The sequence below is a fragment of the Triticum dicoccoides genome, chromosome 6A (genome assembly GCF_002162155.2).
Source record: "Triticum dicoccoides isolate Atlit2015 ecotype Zavitan chromosome 6A, WEW_v2.0, whole genome shotgun sequence".
NCBI classification, from domain to species: domain Eukaryota; kingdom Viridiplantae; phylum Streptophyta; class Magnoliopsida; order Poales; family Poaceae; genus Triticum; species Triticum dicoccoides.
This window is the reverse complement of record NC_041390.1, coordinates 96,517,536-96,529,883: the sequence shown is the minus strand read 5'-3', so window position 1 is coordinate 96,529,883 and position 12,348 is coordinate 96,517,536. Positions and strand designations below refer to the sequence as shown.

Genomic DNA, 12,348 nt, shown 5'->3' with positions numbered 1-12,348 from the left:
GAGGGACTTCTACCTGTGTTATCCTGCAACTCTCACAAACACATTAGTCCGTCAACCAGGTTTGTCGTCAATACTCCAAAACCAACTAGGGGTGGCACTAGATGCACTTACAGTATCACCTGAATCAATAACATGCTCCACCTGAACAGTAGGCTCCTGAACAATAGGTTGTTGTTCACTCTCAACGGGAACATTAGTAGATGACACATCATGTAACATAGCAGATTCATTAAAGATAACATTCCCGCTAATAACAACCTTCTGGGTTTCAGGATTCCACAATTTAAAACCTTTACCACCGGACTTATAACCAAGAAAGATGCAATTAACAGCCCTAGGCTCCAATTTTCCATTATCAACATGAGCATAAGCAGTGCAACCAAAAACTCTCAACTGAACAGGTGAACCAGGCCATACCTCAATTGGAGTTTTCTTATTAAGAGCAATAGATGGTGAACGGTTAATGAGATAACAAGCAGTGGAAGCGGCCTCAGCCCAAAAACGCCTATGCAAACCTGCATTGGACAACATGCAACGGGCTCTGGAAATAATGGTCATGTTCATACGCTGAACAACACCGCTTTGTTGAGGAGTATAAGGAACGGTGTAGTGTCTGACAATGCCTTTAGACTTGCAATAATTCTTAAATTGCTTAGAACAGAATTCCATACCATTATCAGTGCGAAGTATTTTTACCTTCCTTTCATTTTGTCTTTCAATCATAATCTTCCACTCCTTAAATGCTGAGAATGCTTCATATTTATGCTTCAAGAAATAATGCCAAACTTTTCTCGAATAATCATCAATAATAGTCAGCATGTAACTAGCACCACCTAGTGACTTCTTGCGAGATGGTCCCCATAAATCAGAATAGACATAATCAAGAATACCATCGGTTGTATGAGTCGAAGTGTTGAACTTCACCCTCTTGTGCTTGCCGAAGATACAATGCTCACAAAATTTCAGTTTACCAGGTTCATATCCATCATGAAGACCTCTTTTATTTAACTCTGCCAAACCAAGTTCACTCATATGTCCAAGACACATATGCCAAAGGTTAGCAGCATCACAATCAGAATTCTTTGAAATAACTGGAGTAGCGTTACCTGAAACGGTAGAACCTCGAAGATAATAAAGACCATTGGTCGAACTTAAGTCACCTTTCATCACAACAAGGGAGCCTTTGGTGACCTTCAAAACACTATCTTCACCTCAATACTTATACCCCTTTGCATCAAGGGCACTAGTAGAGATAAGATTTCTCTTCATCTTCGGAATATACTGAACATCTGTCAAAGTTCTGATTGTACCATCAAACATCTTGATTCGAATGGAACCTATGCCTTCAATCTTGCATGGTGAATTATCAAAACCCAAAACGGAACCAGCAGAACTAGTGGAGTCAAAAGTATTAAACAAATCTCTATGTGGACAGATATGAAAAGTGCATGCAGTGTCAAGTACCCACTCATCATTGATCTCAACACATCTAGCAATAACGACAAGAGCATCATCGGAACTATCATCACGAGCAACGTTAGCAGAATTTTCACCTTATTTGTTACATTTCCTCTTTTCCTTGTTCTGCAACTTGAAACACTCTGAGATGTCATGCCCGTCTCTCTTGCAATATCTGCAATATTTCTTGTCTCTGGATTGCGACCGACCCCTATAGCCGTTTTTACTTTTGCCTCTGTTTCCATTATTGGAGTTCTTCTCCTTTGTCCTGCCACGAACAGATAATCCCTCGGCTTGGGATGAACTCGAACCATCATGAGGCACCATTAATTTCATCTTCTCCTTAGAGTTCAAAGCTTCATAAACTTCATTAAGTGTGAGAGTATCACGATTGTATAATATGGTGTCTCTAAAATTGGTATAAAAACTTGGCAGTGAACAAAGTAACATTAAAGCAGTATCTTCCTCTTCATACTTAACCTCCATTGCAGCTAGATCAGATATGATCTCTTTAAATTCTGAAATATGATTCAAAACATTACCTCCCTCGGGTAACCTATGCAGAAATAATTTTTGCTTCAGATGCATCTTACTGGTGAGATCTTTAGTCATGCAAATCACTTCCAGCTTTAACCATAGAGCGGCGGCAGTTTTCTCGCTCAAAACTTCCCGCAAAATATTATTATGCAAATGGAGTTGAATTTTTGACAAAACCTTAGAATCAATTCTTTTCTCCTCATCAGTCCAGTCCTGAATTCTGTTCTTCCCAAAACTATCCAGCGCTTCATCATAGTCGGATTGTGCCAATAACACCCGCATCTTAACTTGCCATAAGGTAAACCTTGTGTCACGATCCAGCAGCGGAAGATCGTACTTCATGAATGCCATGAGTCGATAAATCTGTGTACACAAAGTAGTACAAGCCGGTAGAAAAATCCTTGATAGAATTAATTTGTGGAGCAAAGAACAAAAAAAGATAGCACCTGATAGCTCTTCGTGTGGATGTAGCAATTAGATGAGAAAATAAATCTGATCTACTAGTACTCAATAGTACTAGCCTTCACGTGAGTGGATGGATATCTCCACGGTACTGTAGCAGTACTAGAACTCCGATCTGATGCTTGACACGAGTAGTACTGGGGCTGCCTCGAGACTTGATGTTGTATGTAGAGCAGCAGTGGAACTCGGCGGCTTGCGTGATATGCGTCGTATGAACGGTTCTGTCGGTCTCGGCGGAATTGACGTATAGCCCGGTGCCGCGCACAATAGCCTCCGAGTAAAGTAAATCGCGTCGATCTAATTGCAGGGTGACGCGCAGACTGAATTCCAGCCAGTCTCGGTGGATCGTAGGACTGCGGTGGCGGACACACTGCAATCCTAAACCTCCCGTCTCTGAAACTTGGCTCTGTATACCACTTATTAAATAATAATGGAAATAAATGAGACAGACATGGATTTTTACGTGGAAACCTTTGCGGAAGAAAACCACAGACGCACGAAGACGCAATTATTATGAGGAGGAGTATTACAAGCCCGAGACGACAGACCGTCTTTAGGTGCGACTACATGGGGTATATAAGAGGGCAATATATGAGAGTCCTTGGAGGACAAGTAAACGAGTTGTACTTGTACGCATCGATACCAACGCAAAGGCCCACACCGTATGTACTACGTCTAGTTCAATACGGTAGAATTTGGATCACAATTTAACAGACTCAACTTTATACTAACTTAATACTAAAGTTAGTATAAAGTTGAGTCATCTATTTTGAAATGGAGGGAGTATAAAACCGTGTTGTTGCAAAAGAAGCCCAAGATTGTGAAAATGACATTTGTATGTTGGACGGCAACGAAAAAAAAACTAGCTTGTGGTAGTTGACTGTCATCTCGTAGATGTTTGAGATATGTTCTTTGCCATTGACGATTCTCAAAATTGTGCTTTGGCTCCATTTAAATATAAATATCATACAAGTATGTCTGCCTCTGAGTAGTTAAATCTAAAACAATAGCTTGGTCACAAGGTTGTTAGATTGTTAGCCTTAGAATCAGTACTGCACAATATTGTTTATACTTCAGAATTTCACTAGGATGTAAGCTAACTTCACCGTGTGACCCTATCCTGTCCGGTCCTGTCTGTTTGGGGGTAAAACAGATAAAGGAGGCGGCCCAGCGCGCGACGGCCCGGACCTATCTTATCCGTTTTGTGTCCGGGCCGACCCATTTCGAGCGCAAACTTGCGCCGGGTTTGGGTCGCGACGGACACCAAACAGACACGCGCCTCGTCCGCGTCAGGGCCGCGTGGCAGGCGGCCACCTAACTCCCACCCGCCCACATCAATGCACACGAGCGGGCGGCCCCACCTGCCATCCGCACGTCGAACGGTCGCCGTCCTTCTTTAAGTGGGAAGCGTGGACGGGTTGTCGTCCACACTGCCCCACGCCATCCCGCGGCCTCCTCGAAACCCGACAGCCCCAGTCCCAAACCCTAGCCAATACCTCGCCGGCCGGCCGCCCGCAGCCATGGGCCGCAAAGGCAAGCACGACCGCGAGCCTGGTTCCTCGTCGGGATGCCGCCGCGGCTCGCCATCGCCACCACGCCGGGCCCCCGCGCCGCCCTCCTTCTCCATCGCGCCCACGTCCGCCGGCGAGCGCGACCGGCATTACGTCCGCTCGTCGGTGTGCCGCCATTATTGGGAGACGAGGACGCCGCTCCCCTGGAGCGACGTCCATCTCCCCAATAACTGACATCTCTCCGCCGACCGGGTCCCGATCCCGCCGGCCCTGACGAGCGGCCGTGCGCGCGACAAGGAGATCAAGCGCCGCCGCCGCCTCCTCCCCGACGACCTCTTCTACGACCCCAGGTACGCCCCCGACTCCGGGTTCTGGGACACCTGGTTTCGTGACGAGCACGACACCAGGCGCGCGTCGTTTTTCGCCGGAACCTCGACGGGGCCGCGGCGGCCACGACAGGAGCGCGCAGCGCCTGCTCCCCAGGAGCGCGGGCGTAGGCGGGTGCGCGGCGTCACGCCCACGCCGTCGCCTTCGCCGTCTCCATCGCCACCACCACCTCCTCGCATGACAGAGGAGGAGGAGGCCCGTCTCATGGCGCGTGTCATGGAGGACTCCATGTACACGCACGATGAGCGGCAATGGGAGGGCCTAGAGGAGATGACGGCCCGCTCCGCTGCCGGCGAGGTAGCCATCCCCGAGGAGGAGGAGCCGGTGGCCGCGTTCCAGCAGCTGTTGGGCCAGGGGTGGGGCTGGTCCTGCACTGCTCCGGAGATGGCCGCCGGCGTGGGCGTGAACTGATGCCCTACTCCGCCGCGGTCACCGGAGCGGGAGGCGTCGCCACGGGAGGAGGTGGTGCAGGCACCTCCGGCCGTCCAGCCCGCCCCCGTCTACCACGCACCGCCGGCCCACCTGTGGACGCTGCCGGCCTACGTCGACCTCATCAGCGACGACGACGACACCTGCGACCAGTGAAGACGGCGACGGCCACGGCACCGACGGGTGCGGCAGGAGTGCGGGAAGCGTTTTTTTATTTTGTTTTTATATGTTAATTATGAAACTGGGCATTTTAAGTGGTCGTGGAAACTGGGCCGTTTTGTGGCCGACCCCTATATACGTTTTATGTTTTTTTAAATGCATTTATTTACCTTTTTAGTTATTTCATTCTAGTTTTTATAAAAAAATTTATTCACGTCCACTCCGGACATGATTTGGGGTGCCGCCGTGCGGTGGGCGCACGCACGACCCATCTAACAAAGCCGGACACGGGGAACCCATCGGCGTCCCAAAGGAACAAAATCCGACCAATCCGGACGTCCGTTTGGGGTCGCGTGGTGGAGTTGGCCTAATTGTCCTGGCGCAAGGTAGCTCTATTGTTCGCACATCAGAACAACCAGTGGTTAAAGTTGGTGCATTTCCATCCATTGCTTATTGCACATGGATGTAAGTTGTCCCTGACTCAACGCCAGAACTCCAAATGGTTACAGTTGTTGTACACCATGCGTTGCTTTGGCCGAGGCTTGCAATTTGTCAAATGTGCCAATATTGCAGATTGGAACTACGTGTTAATAATACTGATAGGAAGAAGAAGAAGATGAAATGACATGTTTCAAGTATTCGAAGAGATCACCGCTAAGCAGCTGGAACTTGGAATCGGGTTGAAACCCTTGTACTGCACTAATGTTCCGCGAAGAGCAGAACCGTAGTGAGTGAACGTAGTGGTTCACTACTGGAACCTCCGCGGAAACGTGGATGAGCTAAAACGGAAAATATGCTCCTACGGGGACCGAGGAAAACTACGTGGCTAAAGAACGCAGACCAGCTCCACATAGGCTCACAGTACAAAAGAACACTAAAAAGTATACGATCAAAATTCACATGAATATGCCGTATCAACATAAGGCATGATCTGAGAAGACAAGTTCAAAACTTCCTAACGAGATAACAAATTGCTACTCAAATATGCCCATTCAATGTAAAAAACATCTAGGCTGTTCTCTCGGTATGCTACCTGCAACGACACCTAGCGATCAATCAAAGAAACCTCCGGGAGGTAAAATAGGTAGGCAAGGTACCTGAGGCACACATAAATTAGTTAGACAATTTGCAGGCTAACAATCGAGTAACTTACTTCCGTGGGCACACATAACCGACCCAATTTCAAAAACTTCTTGAAGCCTACAATTTAAATGTTATGCAAGGAAGTACGTGTGCCTCTGGCTCCTAGTAGTTAAATCTAAACTAGAGGCACACATAACCAACCCAATTTTGTTATGCACTTGGCAGTGTCGGCTAAATAATTACATGACAAGAACTCAAGAAATAGCTAGACAAGTTGTGTTCACTTCCATAACAGAATAGACAGTGCAGCTGCAGCGTCACAGAAATTTTCAAATAACAGTCTGGGGTTTATCACGCCCTTAACAAACAGCCATAATACCGACAAGACACAAGGAGTCGACCTCCCGAAGGTAAAATAGCTAGGCAAGGTACCAACGTGATTATGTTCCACACGAAGTTTGGTTCAAAGTTGTAAGGACTAAATAACAACTCGTTCCAGCCACCTGCAGTACCGCGATTTAGGAGTTGTGATTTTGCACCAGGTACCCTACTGTTCTTGCTCCTCCGCCTTCTTGTGAAGCTCCAGTATCATATTGGCAGCTGCTGAGCACCTTGCCTCGTGTGCGGTCGGACGAGGGCCACCAGTGATGCTCATCTCAAACTCAGGGCATGTCAAACGTACACTGGCGTGGAACATTCCTGAAAAGATAGTTAAAGGACTAGTGAATAAGTGCTCAGAACAGGGAGCTATGAGAGGGAGGAGATGATAGTCAATCAAACATCAGTTCTGGTTATTGCTAACTCGGGACCTAATCAGTCTGATCTTAAATAAAGCTTACAAGGGTGCACACATACCTAAGGAAAGCATTGATCGACCGAACGTTAAACAAACCTAACACATGTGGTAAACAAACAAGTGGCCTATGTGGATTGCTACATGACATCAAAAGAGAAAACTTGCCAATTGATCTGACACCTTGAGAACTCTTTTGGTCTAAGCATGGTTAGAGTAGTACACTATGTATGTTATGATCGCAACGCAGGAATCGAACCAAGAACTATAGAGATTGAATTTGATAAACAATAATCAGAAAGTACGTGGCAAGACTCATCTGCATGATATTCCTAATTCGTATGACTATAGGAGCCAAGGACCTAATGCTTGTCCATCCAGAAGATCAATCAAAGAGATAAAAGTAATTATTTGTACATACCATCTGATACTGAAGGTACTACTGTGTATCTTGGGAATATCCAATTGCCCCCACGGCAGATCTCATCAAGCTCCTGCACTGACAAGTGTCAAAGGTACAGGTGGCATTTAAAATTCTACTGTAATGCATTAGTTCAGCTTTTGAGGTTTCTTGCCTCGCATGAATTGCGTCGGAGGAGTGCCTCCCTCAATCCCTTCCTCTGAGTGATGGATTGGCCACCATCTCCGGAGGAAGATGAATTGGCAACATCCATCATATCTGAGCAAGTTTCCTTGTATTTGTGTATTATTGATGCAGTTTTTGGTGTCATCTTCCCTTCTGCATTAAGTTTTAGAACATGATGAGTACAAGAAATGGGGACCTGATATAGAAACAACTTACCACACTTCTGATGGACGATTTATACATCACAAAGTGCGGCGGACGATTTATGCAGTGAAAAGAATGATACACCACAGTTTATCACTTTATCACATAACTTTTGGAAACGTATCACTCCCAGAAAAACATGCCCACAATGTTGGCCACAAAAGTGTAACAGTTCTACAGCGTGATTATAGATGTAAGCATTTTTAAAATGTGAAAAGGGTAGAATACCACTCAAGATTGTCTGAATGTCCATATCACACTGAGCACTTCGTTCTTGAAGTATGCATTCCTTGCGAAGCTGAAACGAAGAGAGAATAGGAGAAAATTGTAATAAAGAGGCATCGTTTTCTTTCCTGAAATAAAAGAAAAGACATATAACATACAATCTCATCCCGTATTTTCTGAATTGATTGCAGCGAATCATATATCTGGTCATTGGTGTACTCAGTGGTGCCACCTTCAATGAAATTTGGAACACATAGATTAAGAACTTGGAGGAGCAAGAACCAATAATAGAAAAAATAAACAGTCTTGGGTAGGTGTATCCGAACCTGACTTTTCTGACACATCCATATTTTGATGTTCCAAAGCACGGTTCTTCATTAGATCAACATGTGGTGCCTGATAGAACAATTAAGAGGTGTTTGGTTGAGCAAAAAGGTAACAAAAACGGCAACATAAACATAATGCACTGGTATCGCAAATGGAATAGGGAAAACCGAAATCTGTTTCCTGATTATAATGGTTGCCACTGTTGGTCAAAAGAACATCACCTGAACATCCAACTACCAAGCACAAGAATTACAATTCAGAAATAAAGATCAGGTGAAGACAATCATTCGTAGGCATAGGAATGCCTAAAAATCCAAACCAAGAAAAACAATTGAAAAATCAAACCATATTTGGGGAAGAAAACACTCATTAATTCAGATCTGATCCCTCTCATCAGCCATGGACTTTGTTGCTTCCTTGCCGGCATACTCCGTGCCAAGAACACCGTCTCCTCATGTGCCTTGCATCCTCCTGGCCGGACAGAGCAGTCACATCCTCAACTGCAGGATTTGTCGTTTACTTAGTGGCCATATTGATCCCCTCGCAAACCAGCACCGAACCGATCTCCACTAACACCGAAAAATCTTCTTGCGGGAGGCTATGCTGCTCCATGAAGGAGGGGATCAATCGGTAAGGTGCTACTGCCCGTCGTGTGGGGACACCTAGGGTGGGAGGAAGGTGCGGCCAGGAGGAAGGAAGGTGTAGGCGTGTAGGGAGAAGTTGTGCAGGACCCCTCCGGTATCAGTTTTGTTACGGTAGATTTTGGGCGTAATCGGCAATGAATGGTGTCGTATCCGATTGTGTGGTAACTGATCCCAACCATATGTAAACAAAACGGCTGCAAAGTTTTTGGCTCGTGGTGTATGCTAATTACGTAATGAAATCAGCGAACAGAGACCTTCTTAGTTCTTCAAGTCAAAGCGGAGTGGATGAATCACACAAAAAATGTGGCCTACTCATATGAAACTGACCCATGAAAAGGATTAATACTTCTTTTGGTTGATTGACCATGGAGGGTGTGGCTCCTCTCTTTATATGGAGATGATCTATTAGGGTGTGGCTCCTAATAATAAGATCTATCAATTGAATACTTTCCTAACAATAAGATATTTTTCGTCACTAATACGCCATCCTTTATACTAAATGGGATATTATCCCTTATTTGATAGGAATGGACTGCGCCGTTTTCCCCTTTATAAATGTGCTGTCACAATTTTCCAAACATTCACGTGGAGACATGTGATAGCCAATGAGAAATGCTCTAAGTCTCAGGTACATAGAGACTTATGGTAGAGTGCGTATGAGAACACAAACGAATAGAATAAAGAGCAACAATCATCACGATAACATTTTTATAGACAAGGGTGGAACCATACAATTTAATGTTATTAAAAGGTCAACATATTTGAAGTTTATTTTCTATAACCATTTTAGGTTGCGTGTGATCCTGATGTATCCTAGTATTGTAGTTTTTCAATACTTAACCGAAAAAGTTTTTCAATACTTTCAAGCTGTAATTTGGCTTACCTCTGCAGGAAAGACATCTTGGGGCACATTGTCACGTCTAGACTGCTTCTGTGTTTTGTTCTTATCCACTTGAACAATTAAAGTTGATTGTATCAGTACACAAAGAAGGAACAATGTGACGGTAAATTCGTAATACAGTTAAAGTGACTAACCGGCTTGTAGGATTTTAGTTTCTCGATTTGCTGCTGCAGCAGCTTTTGTATTTCTTGACTTAGTCAGGGGTTTTGAAGTTTCCAAATCAATAATAACAGGAGGTGGACCATTTTCTATTGTGTGGATCTCAGCATCTGGACCCTCAGCACAGACATCGGCCCTGGAGGCTTCAGATTTTCTTTTGCTGTTTCTCTTGTGCTTGCTGGTCCTGTAGTCCTGGTTGCTATTGGCAGCAATTGCTTGTTTGCTTTGCTTTGGAGTTGACACTTTTGTAATTCGTTTTTGCATCTTAGATGTGCTATTCACATCTTGCTCTTCCACATTTTCATCTATTACAGAGTGCAATGAACCTTTTCCATGTCGATGTGATTGTTCGTTCAGTGGAGAATCAGAAGGCCATTTCCTGAAACATGTGAAGTGTTATATTTACCATCATTACCCAAAAGGTTCCATTGCCCTACTATCACGCATAAATAACCGAGAACAAATCATATGTTACCTGTGGAGGAGTTCAAACAAAATCTCCTTATACGGAAGAATGTGATAATACTCAACTACAGATGTTGTTTTTGGAAATGGATCATTTGCAAATAGCGGACCAGTCATACTGTGAAAGTGGAAAACCATAAGTGTCAGTACCGTTGAGAAAGGGTATGCTTTCCATCAAGAAGTACCATACAATGGTCTTATTCAATAAATTGAATAACGGTTGATCAAAAGGGATGTAACTTAAAAGCATAAAACTATCTAGTAGGTAAACGCAAACCTGCTAATCAACTCTTCTAGACACATTTCTACAAGGTTGCCTTCCATGGTTTGCTCATACTCCACAATAAATAACTTGGTAGTTGTCCTTTCTTTACTCAACGAGTATGCCAAAGTTTCATCGAGAAGACGCAAGTTTGAGCCCTTCATACCTATTAAGACCATAAGTTTACCATAGTGAGCAGCAAACAATGCATAGGTGGATCAAACAGAAAATAAACATAATATTTACAAAATCAAGTTCATAAGTTACACTTTTTGAACTATTATAAGTATAGAACCAAATAAATAGCGTTCTCTAGCAAACAATTTGCGGCTATCAGGTCATATACAAGGGAATCAACCATTATAGTGTCCCAAGTTATTTTCAGTCTGCTAGTTGATGAAATTAAATGAAGTTTCTGTAGCTAACAGCTTGTACACAACCAAAACAAATGAGACAAATAATGTAGTGGCAAAGAATTTGACTAATTATATTTTCTGATGTTCACGTTTATCCTGGTTTTACACTAGTTAAAAGCAAGACAGAGGTACATTTTTGGGTACATTCTGGGACCATGCACTTGTTCTTGTTTGATGTAAAGCAAGTGTACGACTCAAACTCAGTTTTTGGCTTCATTGGCAGTTTAAATTTAGGACCATGTGCAACAGTAACTCATGTAAATGCTTATTTACTAGATACTCTGATCAACATTCCGTAATACTAATAGTCACCTGATCCAAGTGAGTAAACTACAGAGACATGGCTCTGTAGACACAAAGGTTGCACACTTTATCTCAATGCTCTAGGATGAAAATTTAACAGAGTTGACAGTTAAATATTAGATAGAAGCAACACCTTGGCAACTCAAAAAATGAAAATAAAATGACAGATATTGATACATAAAACTACGGGCTGTGATTATAAAATCTGACCTGTTCTACGTTCCACCTCTGAATAGGCTTGTTGACGAAGCATATATGGTGTATTCAGAGCACCCACGTTTCCTTTACCTGTTGATTCCTGGCCTGCTGGCTGGTTGGTACTGTGTGAATTGCCAGCTGTTGCATCTATTTCCTTCTCTATGATTGACCAGATACCCTTGGTATTAGCACTATACTCAATCAAACATTTTTTTCTTGTCGGATCAAGAAGAAGCACAGCAACTTTTGATATTGGCCACGTTGCCATGTCTGGAGAATCTTTGCTCGCGTCGAGTTCTTCAGCGATCTCACATGCCTGTATTGCTGCTCTGTCAGTAACAGATAGCCTCACATGCTTGCCAGGATTGTTCTCACGCTCATGAACCATACTCAAGTACGCAAGCAGATCCTCTCCAGCAGAAAGAGAAGCACACACAAAAAAACGCTTGGCGTCTGCAAAAGCAAGCTGCGGCGACATCTTCCTGTGGTAGTAGTTGTACAAGATGATGGCCGTGTGAATCTGCGAAATCACACACAAGTGTGAGGGGTTAGCAGCTAAACAACTACGTAGTACACGCATTGTATCATATGCACAGACAGAGGAACGCTTTCTTAAACATATCCGAGCAGAAACTGAATCAAAAAACATACTCCCTCCGTCCCAAAATAAGTGACTCAACTTTATACTAACTTTGTATTACAAAGTTGAGTCACTTATTTTGGGACGGAGGAAGTATTACAGTGCACACACACAGAACAAGCATTTCATGGATAGACCGAGGGACATTACCATGAATACCAAAGGAAAACACACTAATATAATTACAATGGTAAACTGA

General features: G+C 43.9%; 1 protein-coding gene across 1 annotated transcript in view; it reads right to left on the bottom strand.

Annotated features, from left to right (window-relative positions):
• Window positions 1–6,280: 6,280 nt before the first annotated feature.
• Window positions 6,281–12,348, bottom strand: part of LOC119315266 — a 7,693-nt gene continuing 1,625 nt past the window's right edge. The window contains exons 2-12 of the mRNA XM_037589931.1: window positions 11,522–12,029; window positions 10,608–10,758; window positions 10,341–10,448; window positions 9,841–10,244; window positions 9,689–9,756; window positions 8,161–8,230; window positions 7,993–8,066; window positions 7,838–7,907; window positions 7,395–7,558; window positions 7,241–7,313; window positions 6,281–6,725 (exon numbers count right to left, since the gene is read on the bottom strand). Of these exons, the coding sequence (XP_037445828.1) occupies window positions 6,574–6,725; window positions 7,241–7,313; window positions 7,395–7,558; window positions 7,838–7,907; window positions 7,993–8,066; window positions 8,161–8,230; window positions 9,689–9,756; window positions 9,841–10,244; window positions 10,341–10,448; window positions 10,608–10,758; window positions 11,522–12,029 (1,842 nt within the window). The 3' untranslated portion in view covers window positions 6,281–6,573. The remainder of the gene's footprint in view (window positions 6,726–7,240; window positions 7,314–7,394; window positions 7,559–7,837; window positions 7,908–7,992; window positions 8,067–8,160; window positions 8,231–9,688; window positions 9,757–9,840; window positions 10,245–10,340; window positions 10,449–10,607; window positions 10,759–11,521; window positions 12,030–12,348) is intronic.